Raw genomic sequence first — 20,432 nt, 5'->3', positions numbered from 1 at the left:
GGCAAACAAAGGTGAATTACGATGAAATATTTATAAAGAGACTGTCAAAAATGGGGAACGAAGCAACGTTAAAAATGATGTTGATAACCCATGATATAAAAATATTGTTCCGATGCGTGGATAACCTTTCTATCCGCCTTCTAGGGAAAAAAATCCTTTCTTTTATGATAACTGCATGTGATCACAAGTGTGTAATTTTATAGCCATTGTTTAATGTAAATAAGAATATGAAAAAAAAATTTAATATGTGTATAATATCTATAACATAGAGTCTAACGAGTAAATTAATTTCCTATACTGGGAAAAAAAAGAACAATAAGATTATTATTATTGTTTATGTTTACAATCCGAAAAATTAAAATAAAATGAACTTCGGTTTCAACCAATGAAATGTCGTACACCATTCATTCACACCATTCCCGATATCGCACGTTACACAGTCACACGGGTACCATTCCTCATACACCATTACACCATTCCCCTTACACCATACACCATAGCACCATACACCTTCTACCATTGCACCATATGCCATACACCATTACACCATACACGTTTTTTTTTTTTGGGAAGTTTACACCATCCAAGGGCTGTAACCTTACTCAAAATGAACGAAACACTTTTGACGGTTTTGCATTCAATTTATATCTGCGTGAGGTTTACCGACAACTTCGATATACTTGAATCTTCGAGTATCGCTTGTGTTTTCACGTTTGCAATGCCTGATATATTATTCTCGTCAGTTGTAGGAGAGATAAAAATGTGTTCTTAAGCTTTAGTCTTACTAAAATGTAGATAAGGTAAGCAATGCATATCATTACTGGAAACAAAATATCTCAACGACTTATGATATTAAAACCATGAAATCTTCACTTTCTGTTTGCTATAGTTTTTCAAATAATCAATCATGATTTTAAATTCCAAAACAATATAGTCATACAAGGCTTTCAAAGTATCCATACTAACATTCCCCTTTTATTCCCATATGTCTTCACGTTTAAAATATTATCCAAAAGAATAGCAATGCATTAAAAGACATTCTGATACAGGTCGTATGCTTTTTTTAAGTTTTAAAAAAAAAGAGTTGAGTATTGAATTCGCTCGCATCGACAAGGCAGATTATAAATTTGTTATCCAGCTTAACCTAAACATCAGTCCTTCTTGTATAAATCCACGTTAGGAACACTAAATGAAAAGAATTATATTCATCAAGCACAGTTATTTTAAGCTATAGAAAAACAGGAAATTAAACGACCGAAAATAATGATCAATGTAAAAAGTAAAATCACAAAAAATACTGAACTCCGAGGAAAATTCAAAAAGGAAAGTCCCTAATCAAATGACAAAATCAAAAGCTCAAACATATCAAACGAATGGATAACAACTGTCATATTCCTGACTTGGTACAGGCATTTTCTTATGTAGAAAATGGTGGATTGAACCTGGTTTAATAGCTAGCTAAACCTCTCACTTGAATGACAGTCGCCAACGATGCGTGAACAAAACAAACAGACACAATAGGTAAAAATGTCAAAAATAGAGGTACAGCAGTCAACATTGTGTTTTCATCTTAATCACTATAAAAACAATCAAATGTAACATGTGTAACAAAGAAGCACAAAAAAGCATACATCTAATTTAACATCCTCATTTTGCTTTTTTATTATGCATTCGTATATGCAATTTTAGTAGTTATTTTGGTGTATCATTAGGGATTATACATTTTGAATATACTCGTTTTTCGTTTTTATATAGATTAGACCGTTGTTTTTTCCGTTTGAATGGTTTTACAATAGTAATTTTTTGGGGCCCTTTATAGCTTGCTGTTCGGTGTGAGCCAATGCTCCGTGTTGAAGGCCGTACCTTGACCTATAATGGTTTACTTTTATAAATTGTAACTTGGATGGAGAGTTGTCTCATTGGCACTCATACCACATCTTCCTATATCTTTGTACTTGTTTGAAATGTAAAATAGTTTATGCTAGATTACCTGGCCAAAAGGGCCAAGTGAGCTCTTTTCGTCACTTGTCGTCCGTCGTCCGTTGTTGTCGTTGTCCGTTTACCTTAACAAAATCATTCTCCTGGGGAACTTCTAAGCCAACTAACCTGGATTACATGACAAAAAATAAAACATTGAAGTAAAATGAAACTTATGTCTTTTATTTTGACAACGCCTGTTAATAGAGAAAATCTGACGTGACAGAAATGTTGAGAATATTGAAATCTACCTACTGTTGGTTTATATCAAAACTGTCAGCTGACTTTTTATAGGAGTTATTGCCCTCAAATGACGAATTTTATTATTATTTCGAAAAACTATAAAATAAAGAGAGAAAATTTTAGAGCAAAACGATCAGCAAGACATCACATACAAATAAGTTTAATGGCCGAAATTGTCAGTCCACTCATTATTGGATTTATTAATCATTAATGACGATTTTTACCAATTTTTAGTGTGTCTGTCTATTTTCTTGAAAAGTATATTAGATAGATAGACAGATACATAGCCAAAACGATCATCTAGACAAGATCTACAAATTCTTCAACAAGGCCGAAATCGTCAGCTGACTAATTATTGGAGTTTGATGACGCGTTTAACCTGTTTTTGTATTTCTGACTATTATCTTGAAAACTATAAATAGAAGGACATTTTACACAGAACAAATTGTCATCAATACAATATCGACAAAAAAATAGGTTTTTGTCATGAATTTTATACTAGTCTACAATGTTGAAGAGTGTCCATTGGTGAAGATGCACCTTAGACCTAGGTGAGCTATACAGGCACTTTTAAGCTTCTAGTTTAATATATGGAGAAAAAAAGAAAAAAAGAAAGAAAGAAAAATAAAAGGGGCGTTTTCGATATCTCAAAAACTTTAATAGCAGCTTTAGGTAAATTTACAATCTAGCTGATGAATTCATGTAAACTCTGCTTGACATTCTTTCTTATATTTTCTTTCCAAATAGTTTGCAAAAATAATTTCTAATGGTTTGAAAGTGGGCCATTGGAAAAAGTTGGCAATATTCAGCGTTCAGGTATTGCAGCGTGGAATCTTATTCATTACACAGACAGAAAAATGCGATAAAAATAGTACAACATTCTTCTTTTGATAAAATACATCAAAATACACACTACAAATGTACAGTTGTATACACTTTACCTTTACTTATAATTGACATTTAAATGTGTACTTTTAACACCTGGATTACATTGTAATGTGTCGGTCAGAAATTATAAAAGGTCACATGCTCGACGTTGTTCATTTATTCATACTGTATTTCTTTTTGTGAATGTATAATGTTCCAAATAGGCAAAGAATGTAAATACAAATTAATTAATTAATAATTAATTTATTTAAGGTATAAAGTTTACAATAAGTTTTATTTCAGCTGCATATTGTTGTTTTTGTGAAGATAATGATGTATCCATAGATTCAATTAAACTGTCGAGTTCCCGTTTTGCATATGATATCAATTGGTTGGAAGTAAAACTTTCAGACTGATATTTGATTATATTCCTACATTTCCGAATAACCCATTTAACTGTATTCATAATGATATTGGTTATGCCATTATTTTTTTATTGTTATCGTACATTCCTAGTATGATAAGTTCTTCCTTCATTGGGATATCTGCTGTATTTTTCAGCACATTATACATTTTAAAAGCCTCAAAAATATGTTCACAAACAACCTCTATAATATAACAGCTGTGAAAAAGATGTGTGAGGGTTTCGTTTTCTGTTTTACAAACATGGCATTTACCATTATTGGATTTGCCCATTCTAAACAGTTTTTGCTCCGTATAGATAATGTTATGAACAATTTTCCAGCTAATTTGATTTGCTTTCCTAGAGGACATATTTTTATTTAAATTTCTCCATATATTTTTCCAAGGTAATTCCGAATTATACTGAATATTCCATTTTATTTTACAGTTTGGAACAATATTTTAGTTAAACGAAACTTGGACTAATTTCAAAGATATTTCACTTGGGAATACTAACTTCTTCCGTTTATCGTAAAATTCAAAAGTATTTTTAACATAATAACCATTTTTTTGTGGTTCGGGTTGTAGGTTGACGTTTTTTAGCCTGTCCTGGTAACGATTTTGGAATAGCTAATTTCAATCTTGTCCATTCCGAAATCCAGTTTCTTTTATCTTTAAGGAAGTTGTATATAAACTTGTCGCTTTTGATATTTTTTGTTTTTTCGTTCCAAATATCTTTAACTGTATGAATTCCACTTTTTCCAAAGTTGGCGAAGAAAATAGGTTTTCTGTTGTATTGAATTTTTATGTTTCCAAATAATTGTTGGTTTAGGATATCGTTTCCATTTATTGGGCTTTGTATACTTAAGAATTTAGACCATGTTTTTAGTAAATCAAGTTAAAATTTTGGAAAACTTTCCATATGCAATCCTCGTAAATCAGAACATTTTGCTTAAAATTTTTTACAATTATATTCAATGTCATATTTCTGTAACCACTATTTGGCTAACGTGTTCCAGTTATCGTTTTCTTATCTTAATATCTTTTGCATGCTTTTGATTTGTTTAGATTTAACAAACGAGTCTATGTTGATCATACCCATTCCCCCTTCCTCTACTGGTAAGCAACACACGTCCTTTTAATTAAATTTACTTTTCCCTCCCATATAAAATTCCACATGATGTTGTTTATTTCTTTTTTTAAATTTTTCAGGTATTCCTCGCATTTCAATTTCAAACCCTATTTTAGATATAATCAATGATTTTAATATTAGGACCCTGCCCTTGAAGGTTAGGTCACGAGATTTCCAAACCTCAAGACACGCCTTAATTTTCTTGATTTTTTCTAACCATATAGCTTTTTTATTAACACTGTATCCATGCATAACTCCCAATGCTTTAATTGGTTCACTTGACCACCTATTTTTTTTTATATTTTGAAGTTGTATTTTTCCAACGACCCAAATATACCCCTACAGTCTTTTCATAATTCATCTTAGCTCCCGATGCTTTCTCGTATATTTTTAAAACCTTAAATTTTTTCCCCGATTGATTCCTCTGTTCTATTAAAAAATTGTGTATTGTCTGCAAACATATTTATTTTAACCCCTTTTTTTTCAATATCTGTATTGGGGTTAGGTAAGTGAATTCCTTGAATTTTTGGATTAGTCCTAATTGTGGCTGCCATCGACTCTGCTTGTAAAATGTATAGCATCGGCGATATTGGACAGCCCTGACGGATTGATCTAGAAATGGGGATATATCTTGATTGAAAACCGTTAGTCATTAAACAAGTTTTAGCATTTTTTAGTAACATTTTAACCCAATATCTGAAGATTTCCCCAAATTGAAATTTTTTAAACATACATCTAACCATTCCCATTCTGCATAATCAAAAGCTTTTGGTTGGTCCAGGAAAATTATGGATCCTTCCTCATTTTCCATATCTATATATTCGAAAATATCTTGCAGCATTCTATTAGAATCGAAAATATTTCTGCCCTTTACAAACCCCTTTTGGTCCTTTTCTATAATTGATGGTAGAACAATTTTCAAACGTTCAGCGGAAATTTTTGAGCAAATTTTGTAGTCTACATTTAATAAAGTTATTGGTCGCCAGTTCTTAATATCCTCCCACTTCCCACCTTTATATAGTAGGGTTATCATTCCAAGTCTCTGCGATTCGGAAAGCGTTTTATCAAAAAAAGTTTCTTTTAATATTTGCGGAAGTTCGTTTTGTATCAAATACCAATACTCCTGATAAAATTCTGCAGTTATGCCATCTTCCCCTGGTGATTTATCCCTTTTCATTAATTTAATTGCTTTAAATATTTCATCTTTCGAAATTTCGCATAAACAGAAACTTTTATATTTAGTTCCAGAATATTTGAATTTGCTTAATGGAGATTTTATTTTTAATTGTATCAGTTTTAGATTGGGTGACATCGGAATATTCTTTTAATATTTCCAATCGTTTTTGGTTGAAAGGAATCGCGTACCTTCAACGTATATTTTATTAGTGTTTTAGCTCGGAGTGGAATAATTATGGAATCATTGATTATAGAAAAGAATAATACTCAATAATCGTGAACACAAATGTGTTATTTACAATGTGGCGCTGTTAGTAGCAATATCAAGGGAAAAATAAGTTATGCAAACTACTTATTTTATTTAATAGCCTGTGGTGTAGATAAATTCGGTGGTCAGTGTCTTCGGGACTGCTCAGCAAACTGTTTAGCATCACCCTGTGATCATAAGACGGGACAATGTAATTCAGGCTGCATGAATGGATGGGAAGGATTCAATTGCACAGAAGGTTTGAGTATTTGAAATTAGATGATAAGATGAGTATAAAAGAGAGCCAAAAGAGACCAAAGGGACATTTAAATTCATAACTAACAACGCCTAAAAATAGACTAAAAAAGAAAAAGACCAACAGAAAAAAAAACAGTACACAAAATACAACATAGAAAACTAAAGATCGAGCAACCCAAATCCCACCAAAAACTGGGGCTGATCCCAGGTGCTCCAGAAGGGTAAGCATATCCTGCTCCACATGTGGCACCCGTCGTTATATAACCATTTATCGTTGTGTGGATTGAATCTTATTGAAAGTTACTTTAAACGACTATCATTGATTGTCAGCCTTCGATTTCTTAGAGGAAAATATATGTTAGACATACACATGATATATCAGATTCCATTAAGTAAGCTATCAATTTTCTAATGTTGTCGAAACCTGCTACCGTAATCAAATATGCCACAATTTACAAGCTAGGCATCGTCTTTATTATCTCTGCACTGTAGGTATAGAATATGAACACATCACAGAACATTTAATTCAACGCTCGAATAAATAAACGGCAACGACGACGGTTGCATTATTTTTTTTAAACCTAGATATTGTATTTCAATGTTCCTATAAATTGTCTGGAGCATTTCATGATGAGACATTTCTCTGTCGACCAGTTACTAGTCTGATCATTACTTACTTAAATACTCCAGCAAACAAGTAAATGTTTACGATGAGGTATATTTCTTATATTTAGATATTAGGAGTTTTTGATGAATGTTAATCAAGAAAAGCGATTCGGACGCACAAAATTGATAACACAATAAAATGGTATTTTCATATACTAGAAAAAAGTAAAATCACAAAAATACTGAACTCCGAGGAAAATTCAATCGGAAAGTCCCTAATCACATGGCAAAATCAAATGACAAAACACATCAAACGAATGGACAACAACTGTCATATTCCTGACTTGGTACAGGCATTTTCAAATGTAGAAAATGGTGGATTGAACCTGGTTTTATAGCGCTTAACCTCTCACTTTTACGACAGTCTTATCAAATTCCGTTACATTTACAACGATGCGTGAACAAAACAGACATTATAAATAAAATAGTCAAAATATGGGTACAGCAGTCATCACTGTGTTACAATATCAAAACAAAAACTAGCAGTGAGTCGATAACATATCTGTATAAATAGATTAAAATTAAATGAAATATCCATACAAAAGGAAACTAGATTTTGTCTCGCCTGTGACGAAAGTCGCAGTATTCGAAACATGGGGATTACTATCCTGCTGCGGGGTAAACTATTTGTATTAAGCTTTATATTACAGAAGGTAGAAGACTGGATGCGTCATATCTTGTATGCAGACCCCTTATGTTACGAAGTTTCCGTCAGTCTTATGCCCATTGTCCTTGACCTCATCTTAATAGTTCAGCGACTGCTTGAAAAAAAAACTTTTTTTTTGTCATGTGAATTTCTCACTTATTATGAGTAATTAGATAACTATATTTGCTATATAGGTTCCTTGCTACGGTTACATGTCCGTCAGACAGGGTTGACCTGACATCGACCTCAATTCATGGATCAGTGATCAATGTTAAAGTAACGTTATTAGGTCTGTGTCCAAGATACTATAAGTAGTTGGTCAACTATATGCGGTGTATGGTAATTGTAAGGGGTACATGTCAGTCTGGCAGGTTTCAAATGACCTTGACCTCATTTTCATGGTTCATTGGTTAATGTTAAGTTTTTGTGTTTAAGTTTGTTTTTTCAAGAAGTATAAGCAATAGCGCAACTGTTTTTGGTGAACGGAATGATTGTAAGGTGTACCTGTCTGTTTAGCCGGTATCATCTGGCCTTGACCTCATTTTCATGGTTCATTGGTTAACGTCGAGTTTTTGTGTTTTGGTTTGTTTTTCAATTAACATAAGTATTAAATGGGTAAACTATATTTGGTGTATGGAATACTTGCAAGGTGTACATGTCTGTGTGACAGTTTTTATTTGACCTTGATCTTATTGTCATTGATCTATAAAAATGTTAAGTTTATGTGATACATGTGGTCAAACCTTTATTCTTAAGACTTTCAACATCAAATCAATGGTCAGTAAAACAGGCGAAACATAGCGTGTGCCCTCTCTTGTTAAAGAAACTGTTATGTTTTCTGAAATCCATAATTCACACCAATTATTAACCATTCATTCATCCAACACATTGAAGAAAAATGAATTCAAAGCTCGGATAAAAAGCTCTCTTCAAAGTTTTTGTCTCGATTTCGACGCCTTAGGACAAAGGTGTCAATTTTTTTTACCTCAATGTTGTTACCCATAGGGTGACCAAAATTGCCTAGTGGTCTTTATGATAATCTCAGTGAGTGACTGAGCTGACAATTGCAGATTTTTATACTCCTGAGGACAATTTATTTTGTTACCTATGTTTATTGGATATCTGACTGCACTATTTGGGTGTTGCCATTGTTGGTCGGATGAGACCAGGAGCATATCACTTTGAAGTTTGACACACTTATATTTATATGACCTTGTGTTCATTGTTCATTTGGGTTTTAATAAGCTATTTTCAATCTGACGGGCACTCACATACTGTGCTGCAAATATGAAAACTCACTAAAGATACCATCTATGAAAACTGCTACTAATTATATGGCAAGATCTTTGAAACTAAACAATACTTACTGCAGTAAAGCTAAATGCGTGTTCTGTTATGACTTATTTCCAAACATACAACCAAATTGGATAAAGATGGCAAATGTTTAAAAGTATTAAAATAAATTGATAAACACGAAAGAACATCCAAAGCGAAACCATATTTTAATAATAAAGCTATGTACCTCTTTCCTTCAAAATTTCACAAAGATATTTTTAACTATTATCCAAGGTCTTTAATCATGTCAATATGCAAATTTATTATGTTTTATACAGTTTATGTGTTCGGTTGTGCTGTAACTTAAACACATACAGGGTACAATACATTTACCTTAATTTCAAACTATATCGCTTTCCTTTAAATTGAAAATGTATCTATCTAGTTCCTAGGTGTATGTGCAAAACACAAATGGAACAATACCGAATCTAAGGGTATCAGGACGTCGTGTCTATTATCATTTTCATTGTATTTACTATTTTTTTCGTACAAAACTGGACAGGAAATGTCCTATGTGCGATATATTCGTTTAACGGTTCGCTGCTGACGCTTTGTTGATCCAAAAATTGTTAGTAAAATCCATTCGGGCTTCGGCCTCACCCACTATGACCTTACTATCCCTCTATGAATCCGTAGGGGGTCAGTAGGAAACTCCTTTATTACAGATGCATTCGTATTTGGTAAAGTTTTAGATACTCCTTCATTTAGCCTGCTTTTGTCTTCATATTAAACAGATTTTTAATAGATATTGATACTGTCGAATTTCAATCTGCATGAAAAGGTCTTCGAAATAAGAAAAAGTAAACGAAGTTTATAATTATCAGCATGCTGAATTGTGATCAAAGAGAGAAATAGAGCAGTGATAAGATTACAGAAGAACCCCTGCTGCTTGAGAAAATATTTTACGGGCACAATTATTGATTGACTACAAGACAAATGGATTGTATTGGACTGACAAAAACGTTACGCAACTCTACATTTAAATTTTCATTGGCTATTTCAGAGTGTAGTAACGGACACTTTGGTTGGAATTGTTCAGAGACATGTGATGGCTGCATTACAAATGAATGTAGTCATATGAATGGAGTCTGCAAAGATGACAGTGTTTGTAAACCTGGCTATATGTATGGCAAATATTGTAATCAGAGTAAGTTTCATTGGTTTTATAAACAACAAGTGCATAATAATGTCTTTGTACAACATGGACATATGGTGTAGTTTTGCAAGTCATAATCATGGTTGTCATGGTTTTGATATGGTTCGTCTTCGATGTTAGGGGCATCATGTTGTTTTTTCTGTTCATACGTCTGTATATTCATCCCTTTGTATCTCTTTTTGTCCGTTTGTCTGTCCCTTATCAGGTATAATTATATAAGTTTTGGTTAAAAATGCTAGTAGTTTTCAATTAATTAAAGGTAACATAAAACTAAAAGATAGTTCACTTATTCGTCATGATGTTAATGTTTTCAAATATATGTTATGTGATATAAATGGAATAAATGCATTATCGGGTTACAGTTTTCAGTTTAAGGTAGTAAGTACAGGTCACATCAACTTCGTATATTTGTATATTAAAATATATTTACTAATAACGGTATACCTCTGTTGCATCTTGCCTTAACCCTGAACACTGTTTACTGCAGATTGAATGGTTGTCGTTGGTTCATGTCTGCTATATTTGTTTTGTTATTAGCCCTACATTTTCACGTTAGAATTGTTTCACATGATTCTTGTCGTGGTCCGTTATAGCTGCCTATACGACATGAGTTTTCTCATCGTTCAAAACCGTACGGTAACCTATTATTGTTTATATCCACGTCTTTTGATTTCTGTAGACGGTTGTCTTCTTGGCAATCATACCACATCCCTTTAATTTTATAATCTTATATTCAATTGTGATAGTTTGGGCTTGCCAAGTTGTCTTTTTGAAAATATCTTTATTGACATATAATTAATGTCAGTCTCTTTTACTTTCTCCAAATACAGGCTTTTACATATTAAAAAGGTATTAACAAAACCAACAGAACGATTAAAAACAAATAAAACTCCTGACTTGGTAAAATCATTTTCCGAATAAAATGGTGTCTTTAACCTCCTAATAAGGTATACATATTGTTTCATATTGTGTCATTATCTTTATATGATTGCTTTTCAAACCTTTTTTGTAGCGTGTGAGGCTTGGCATTTTGGAACTAATTGTACTAAGATGTGTTACTGTCTAAATAAACCATGCAATACATTTACTGGTGAATGTCCAGACGATGGCTGCCAAATGGGATGGAAAGGTGTCTCTTGCGATCAAGGTAAAAATAACTATTGACGGTGCTTTTAAAACTCTCTAAAGATAAATGTCTTATAATCTGTTACGCCGGACGAGTGTTTCGTCTACATAAGGCTCATTAGTGTAAAATTATGATCGGTTATATTGTAATACAATTGTGCAACTGTTCTTGATGATTTGTTACTTTATTCCTAAGAGTATGATTTCATACATGAGCTTCACATGGAAAATGAAAAGAAGCTATATACATTATGTCTTAACTTCACGTTCTGAAAAGTGGATGATGTCCACCCACTGATGAATATGTCATTAACCATATTTGGATTGTGAAGAACTCATAAGAACTTCTGGAAAATTTTGGTCATTCGATGACTTAAATTTTACACCAAAATACCACATGAAAAATTGAAAACCCGTCTTAAAGAAATAATTCACAATGCTTTCCTCCATAACAATATTAATGATACCATACTCTACAAATGTATTGTTATTGGGATATAATTCAGCATATTTTATTTAAAATTATCCCAAAAATATCCCAAAAACATAACTTGCTACACCAAAGAACAAGTGATAAGTATGCTGGATTCTCTCTGATAATATATTTGTTTAATTTGGAGGTAAAATTTAATAGCAGGTTGTCGGCATTCCTTTGGGAACCACATGAACACCTCTCCTGGCCGACCTTTTCTCATTTTCATATAAATCGGAGTTCCTTCAGACTCTTGTAAAAAAAAAGAAGATCAGAGATGCTAGATCAAAGTAAGTTTAACTTCACATACATGTATGTTGATGATATTCTTTCCAGTACCGATGCAAACATTTCTGAATGGGTCTCATTAATATATCCTCATAAAGTAGAGATCAAAACCACAGATACAGGTACTGTTGTTTGTCTGTTGGTCTTTCTCCCTTTAAGCCATGGGGTTGTCAGTTGATTTTTGACTTATGAGTTTGAATGTCCCTTTGATATCTTTCGCCTCTTATACAGCATCCTCCGCCTCTTTTCTAGACATATATATAATTAACCTAGAACTTGATTACAGCAGTCATCTCAGTACAAGAATCAATGACAAACGGAGCGATTTCAATATTGAAATTATAAATTTTCCTCACCTTAGCAGCAATGATATAACTCCATCAACGTATGTAGTATACATTTTTAACTGCATACGATATACAAGAGCTTGCAGCTGCTACTCAGACTTGTAAAAAGTCATCAGTGTTTGAACAAACAATTAATGATCCAGGGTTTTGTCAAAGAAAGTCACGTCCTATTTCTCAAAAGTTCATCGGAAAGTACCAATATATAAGAGATAAACATTCAGTGTCTACTTCCCAAATACTACAAGATGGTCTTGAGTTATAGATTCTAAGTGCTGCAGTTGCGTATCTTTTTATTTCGATGACAGTTTAACCTGTATTTGTCTCTGTGCTTTTATGTTCCTTTTTGTTGTATGACATGACTTAGCATTTATGCATCCAGCTAAAGGGTGTTTGGGTTTGGATGATCTGGTACAGGTGATTTGCGTGAAAGAAGGTTTTACATTGTTGTTTTCATTCTGTTTTCCCTTGTATGTATGTATTACTTAGTTTGTAGTTTATGTAGATAGTGCATACTACATACTGTATGTACGATCAGCTACGTTTTTTTTTTTTTTGCTTCTTTGTCAAATTTACTATCGACTACAACAACTTTTGTGTTGGTGTCTTTGTTAGATTTATTTGTATGCTAGTTTGAATTTGTTTAAGCATTTGTGTTGTATGTCTGTGTTGCGTGTTTACAGTCTTGGCTACTGGGTCCCAATTAATGTTGCATTAACCTTTTTTATATAAAAATAAGGAGAGGTGGTATGATTGCCAATGTGACAACTCTCCACCAGAAACCAAATGACATAGAAGTAAGCAATTATACATAGGTAGGTCACCGTATGGCCTTCAACAACCCATACTGCATAGTCAGCTATAAAAGGCTCATAGATGACAAATACAAAACAATTCAAACGAGAAAACTAAAGGCGTTATTTATGTACAAAACAATGAACGAAACACAACAGTACAGGTACAGCCAAACTTCAAAACCAAATCTTTGTATCTATGGAAGAGTTTAGTAAAGGCTTTTTTCTGCCTAGCTTTCTCATCCAATTTTGTCAATATAACAGAACTATAAACAACTGTCGTACAAGTGAAAAGTTAAGCTAGACATAAAACCAGGTTTAATCCACCATTTTCTTCGGAAAATGTCTGTACAAAGCAGAAATATGATGGTTGTTCTCCTTTCGATCCGTAGGTTGAATAGGTCAAATTACCTAGGAGTTTGGTAAATGTATTATGTTAATACTTTTCTTGAAAGTATGTATCATATTGAACCTGTTAATCGAAAATAAAGATACAGTTATGTCTGCTGCATATCTTAACTAACGTTTAGAACTTGATACTGGGATTGGTTGATAACTAAACTTTACAACAAAACAGATGATTTTGGCTTTCAATTTGTGAACTTTTCATTTCTCTCTAGCTACATTAAAGTAGCGCCTGTTTATTGATTATATGATACGGCACTATTTGGACTCTACAATTCACTAGAAATGTATAGGGGAATTCGTTAAGTGCTATTTTGTTTGTTTTAGCTATTGAAATACCAGCATGTAAATTAAGAGAAGACAATAAACTAAAAGGGATCAAAGTAAAATGAGATTGGAAAACACATAGTCTTAAAATAAGTCAATTAGCAGATGACAAAAACATTGTTTTAAACTCTGAAGACAAAATTACTCATGCTCTCAATGTAATTGAAGTTTGTATCAGGGCTTTTACTAAATCGTCACAAAACTAAATATTTATGACTAGGCAACTTAAAAAATTTTCAAGACAATTATGAAAACATAAATTGGAGTAGAGATGTTATTAAGTGTTTAGGTGTTTATTTTTAACATGACAAATCACACTGCATGAAACTTTTCTTTAAAAAACAATGTCAAAAAACAAAAAAGACCGAATTTAATGAAAACAAGAAATGTAATTATAGGCAAAATAAATGTGGTGAACTCACTTATTATCCAAAACCTAACGTATATTGCATCCGTTTCTCATGTCGACACTGAATCGTTATTCGAATTAAAAAAAATGATATACGATTCCATCTAGGTTAGAAAGACAGAAAAAAACTAAGAGAAATTCGTTAAATTCGGACAAATACAAATGAAGGAGGAATTGGAATGATATATATATATATATATATATATATATATACATAGATATATTAAATTGATTAGGGTTAAACGGATAAAATGCTTAATAGACACGATAGATGATGAAAATGCAAACTAGAAAAATAATTCCGTCATATTATTTTAATCAATATGGATCAACCCTCTTAATTTTAGATAGTATTAAATCAATCCATGATGTTGCAAAACCTATATCAACATTATATTAAGAGCTACTTAAAGGAGAGGAGAAAGATACCAAAGCGACATTCAAACTCATAAGTCGAAAATAAACTGACAACGCCATGACAAAAAAAAACGAAAAAGACCAAAAGACAAACAATAGTTAACAAAACACAACATAGAAAACTGTAGACTTAGCAACACGATTCCCACCAAAAACCGGGGCTGATCGCAGATGCTCCGGTACTTAAGCAGATCCTGCTCCACATGTGACACCCGTCATTTTGCTCATGTAAGTACACACCAGGTGATAAGTCTATTTTGGTAGTGAAACAGATATTCCATAACGGTCAACGAATTGATGGCCTTTATAAATGTTTTGAAGGGTGATTTCAGCTTCACCACTTGGAACTCTTGGTTTCATAGCTTCCTTGTGAGCAGCAAACCTCTATCAATGAAATGGTAGGAAATTCAAACCCTGGAATATTATATAAACTGGGAAAATATACTCCATATGCAGGCGCTGATGAAATGCTGCTACATTGAAATGGAACGTGCACACGTTGGAAGCATCTCTTTTGTCGTATTTTGTTGTTCTTAACCGACCATTACATATGGGTTAGGTACAAGGGCGGTTAAACTGACAAACCTGATAATTTCAAAATAATTAAACAGCAAATAATATGGGGAAATCAATGTATCAAGTCTTTTCGAATTGTTTTTTTTTATGTATAAATACACATCCACGTTCATTTTCTATATAGAGATTGTTTTATCTATATATAACATTATACATATATATTATAAGGTTAAATCCAAACTATTCTACTGTCTGTAGATACTTTTATTTTGGCATTGCACAAGTCTTGTCTTCTTTGACTGTCCATGGCGTTAAAACACTAAATCCCTGGGATATATTTTAGTTGGTTTTAGTTTCTGATGCATGTTTTTTTATTATTAATTGTTTTTGGCTTTTAACTAGCTGTCAGTAACTGCGAGTACTCTCAAATCGTACTTTCGTGTTAATTTGACCTGTTGACACAATTTGTAATGCATTTTTGTTATCCAATGTTTACTTATTTTGTGTTATATCTCGTCTCACTATTTTTGGATATTTACCACCTTTGATACGGATTTAGTATGACGATAAATTTGCAGTGCTGTTCTCGTACTATGAACAACAAATTTATTTATTTTGTAAAAAATATCTCCGTAGACATTGGGTCATAGATCAAATTTATTTGTTCAGTGTATGTTTACTAGTTTTTGTTAATATGTCTTTTTGATTGAGTTAAGCCATTTCAATTGATATTTTATAGTGTGTCTTTCTATGTTGTAATGTTACACTACTATTTCAGGTTAGGGTGAAGGTTGGCGCCTGTTAAAACGTTAAAACCCGCTGCATTTGTTTGCACCTGTCCTAAGTCAAGAACCTGTTTCAGTGGTTGTCGTTTGTTAATGTGGTTCTTAAGTGTTTTTCGTTTTTTATATAGATTAGACCGTTGGTTTTCCTGTTTGAATTGTTTTTCACTAGTCATTTTGGGACCCTTTATAGCTTGCTGTTCGGTGTGAGCCAAGGCTCCGTGTTGAATGCCGTACTTTGACCTATAATTGTTTACTTTTTACACATTGTGACTTGGATAGTGAGATGTGTCATTGGCACTCATACCACATCTTCTTATTTCTAACACACACAGCTTGATTTTCAGAAACTAGATAGAAGACAAAATGATATGGTTTTTATGTAAATGACATTATTGATGACAACAGTAACATTTCAAAAGAAAACAATTTGAATAAATTAAAATGTTAAAAAATATGGATTGCCGAAATAATGCAGAAGGCCGTACGGTGATTTATAGTTCTTAACTTCTATGTCATTTGGTTTCTTGTGGAGAGTTGTCTCATTGGCAATCATACCACAGCTTTTTATCTTTATAAAAACTAGCATACCAAAACAGAGGAAAAGTAGATATGAATTACTCTTTTTAAAAAACACTAACATTAATAAAAATTAGAAACATTTTGATAAACAATGATAAAGAATTCCCAATTGCTTTTTTCTAAATGGACAAAAGAGTTAAATTCAAATAAAATTTATACACAAACACACATTTGAATTTATTTTTAACTACCTAGAAGATGACAAACTTAAAATGGTTAGATGGAAGTTGTTACATTATATCCTGCTGGAAGGTACTCATCTGTATAATTGGAAAATAAAGCTAACAAATCTATGTTTTACTTGTCAAGTGTCAGACACTTACCTTCATAATTTCAAGGAGTGTAGTTATTTCAAGTTCTTGAAATAAATAAATTCTGTTTTTATGAATAGATTATATCATGATGGAAGTTAAGACTAGAATAGGAAAAGGAAATTAAGTGTTTTTTCTGCTCAAGATTTCGACAAACAAATCTATATCATTCTAGCTTATTTTTATTTATATATTATTATATGTATTATTTAATCAGTATGAACACACATTCTTTTGTGACTTTAGAATATATTTATACAGTTCAGAATACTCGTTACCACACTTTTTCAGACGGGGTGAGGACTGTTTAGAATGTTTTCAAACAAAATCAGAATGAATTAGATCTGTTAAGAAGTGAGACACAAAGTTAAGAAAAATCAGAAAAAAAATATAAAATTAAACATTGTTGATGAAAATCGGGGAAACTAACCCTTTTTAGCTCACCTGACAATGGGCCAAGTGAGCTTTTCTCATCACTTGGCGTCCGTCGTCCGTTAACTTTTACAAAAATCTTCTCCTCTGAAACTACTGGACCAAATTTAACTAAACTTGGGCACAATCATCATTGGGGTATTTAGTTTAAAAATTGTGTCCGATGACCTGGCCCGCTAACCAAGATGGCCGCAATGGCTAAAAATAGAACATAAGGGTGAAATGTAGATTTTGGCTTATATCTTTGAAACCAAAGCATTAAGAGCAAATCTGACGGGGTAAAATTGTTCATCTATCTGCCCTAAAATTTTCAGACAAATCAGACAATCCGTTGTTGGAGTTGCTGCCCCTGAATTGGTAATTTTAAGAAAATTTTGCAGTTTTTGGTTATTATCTTCAATATTATTATAGATAGAGATAAACTGTAAACAGCAATAATGTACAACAAACTAAGATATACAAATAAGTTAACATGACCAAATTGGTCAATTGACCCCTTAAGGAGTTATTGCCCTTTATAGTCAATGTTTAACCATTTTTTGTAAATTTTTGCAATCTTTTACAAAAATCTTCTCCTCTGAAACTACTGAGACAAATTTAACCAAACTTGGCCACAATCATCATTAGCATGATTATGGTATCTAGTTTACAAAATGTGTCCGATGACCCCGCCTACAACCAGCATGGCCGACATGGCTAAAAATAGAACATAGGGGTAAAATGCAAGTTTTGTCTATTATTTTTTGAAACGTTATAAATAGAGAAAATCTGAAAGGAGCAAACATGTTCAGAATAATGAGCTCTACCAATTGTCCATATACGTCAAAACTGTTAGACAAATTCTTATAGGAGTTATTGCCCATAAATGACAAATTTTACCATTTTTGTTTTCAGTTTTGCCTATTACCATGAAAACTATGATATTTAGAGAGAAACATTTTGTTTTCCGTTATGCCTTATATGATTTAAATTATAATAGATAAATAAACACTTTAAATCACAAAAATGATCAGCAAGGCAAGATCTATTACAAAGTCAAAGTTTGCAAAAATAGTTAGTAGACTGTCACTCTTCATAGAAGTGATTGCCCTTAAATGAGGATTTTTATGCCCCCGCCGTAGCGGAGGGAGCATTAAGTTTTACCCTTGTTTGTCTGTGTGTACGTGCGTCCGTAAGTCCCAAAATTGGTTTCCGTTCTCTAACTTTAGTTTGCCTCAACCAAATGTTATGAAACTTATACACAATGTTTATTACCACAAAACACAGTTCAAGTTTGAATTTTGGTGGCATCACTTTTACCGTTCTAGAGTTATGCCCCTTTACAAATGGAAAAATTACTGAATTTTTCGTTTCCGTTCTCTAACTTAAGTTTGCCTCAAACAAATGTTATGAAACTTATGCACAATGCTAATTACCACAAAACACAGATCAAGTTGGAATTTTGGTGGCATCACTTTCACTGTTCTAGAGTTATGCCCCTTTACAAATGGAAAAATTGCTGAATTTTTCGTTTCCGTTCTCTAACTTAAGTTTGCCTCAAATAAATGTTATGAAACTTATAAACAATGCTTATTACCACAAAACACAGTTCAAGTTTGAATTTTGGTGGCGACACTTTTACTGTTCTAGAGTTATGCCCCTTTACAAATTATGGAAAACTTGCTGTTTTTTTTTTCATTTCCGTTCTCTAACTTAAGTTTGCCTCAAATAAATGTTATCAAACTTATAAACAATGCATCTTACCACAAAACTCAGATCAAGTACAAATTTGGTTAGCGTCACTTTTACAGTTCTTGAGTTATATCCCTTTATAACATTATATGCAAGCGGGGGCATCATCTGTGTCCCATGGACACATTCCCCATTTATTTTTACCCTCTTTTGTGTTTTGAGCAAAAACTAAAGAAGATAGAGAGAAACTAAACAGACTAAAAGATCAGTAATACAAGATCAACAAAATAGAGATTTTTGTCATGAAGTCTATTCTTGTCTACAATGTTGGAGAGTGTCCTATGTTTGATATGCACATAGACCAAGGTGAGCGACACAGGCTCTTTAGAGCCTCTAGTTTCGGAACTTTTCAGAAGTTTAGACGACATTATTACAAATGCAAGCCAGAATCTGATGATTTTTCGTTAGAATTCAACAATCGAAACCATACCGTTAGTTAGCTACATGTATAAAAGGTCCCGCCTGCAATGTCAACATGTGAAACATTTATAATGTTTAATTTTCAATCAAACATTTTTATAAAGATATCTTTACTCGATGTGATACTTTAGGTTGATTTCTTGAGGATTCACGTCACCATGGTTGCTCATCAGACCCTAAATGTCAAAATGTTAAAAAAATAATAATAATGCATCCGATGAAAAAAATTTAAGCAAACTAGTGTTGTAACTCTATTCGATGTAACAACGTACAAAATTAAAGCAGGTATAATATTTCAGAATGTACCCACGGTTATTTTGGACCCAACTGTGTACAGTTTTGTGACCGGTGTTTTGATCATTCATGTAATAAACTCAATGGCAGTTGTGACCATTATTGTAAAGATGGATTCATGGGTCCTCTGTGTGCAATTAAAGGTAAGTGATCGTATTAATACATATAGGTTGCACCTCAATGAGACAATAACCTAACGGTCTTAAAGCAAAAAAATACATTTACTTAGTATATTCTGTTTACTGATTTAAAAAGTCTTTCGTAAAAAAACCTCAGTTTACAACTCGCATACAGAATACAAGGATTTCCAGGAAATGAAAAACAAATAAAGCATTATGAGTGTATGTGGCCGCATATTGCCGTGTTTTCTTATTAAGAGCATTGCAACAGTAAAAGGATTCTACAATAATAAAATCTGCTTAGTTCAAACTTTGATAAATAAACGATATTAGAAGGGTTTAATCCTGTTACTGTCAAATTTGACTTTGATACAAACAACTTGTAAATTTTGTATACATAAGACGTGCTACATGCTTTTTCATTCGTATAACATTTGCTCTTCATAAATACCATGTAGCAAAACGACATTTTTATTATTATACATGTTATATAGGTGACAAAAAAAAATTTAATGAAGCAAGCATAAGGCGGACCTTAATTGTGTTAAAAACAACAATA

General features: G+C 32.5%; 1 protein-coding gene across 4 annotated transcripts in view; it reads left to right on the top strand.

The window, feature by feature from the left end:
- The window catches only part of LOC127700015 (receptor-type tyrosine-protein phosphatase alpha-like), a 581,206-nt gene that overhangs the window by 365,227 nt on the left and 195,547 nt on the right, over window positions 1–20,432 (top strand). Inside the window, exons 8-10 of one of the 4 annotated variants that reach the window (XM_052203478.1) lie at window positions 6,166–6,303; window positions 9,953–10,096; window positions 11,118–11,234. The exons of 1 other annotated variant lie outside the window; for it this stretch is intronic. In XM_052203478.1, the coding sequence (XP_052059438.1) occupies window positions 6,166–6,303; window positions 9,953–10,096; window positions 11,118–11,234 (399 nt within the window). The remainder of the gene's footprint in view (window positions 1–6,165; window positions 6,304–9,952; window positions 10,097–11,117; window positions 11,235–20,432) is intronic. 2 more of the 4 variants (XM_052203468.1, XM_052203462.1) reach the window with 2 other exon arrangements.

Source organism: Mytilus californianus, unplaced genomic scaffold, assembly GCF_021869535.1.
Source record: "Mytilus californianus isolate M0D057914Y unplaced genomic scaffold, xbMytCali1.0.p SCAF_1, whole genome shotgun sequence".
Lineage (NCBI taxonomy): Eukaryota > Metazoa > Mollusca > Bivalvia > Mytilida > Mytilidae > Mytilus > Mytilus californianus.
The sequence above is the reverse complement of the archived record's forward strand: the minus strand, read 5'-3'. Positions and strand labels throughout refer to the sequence as shown.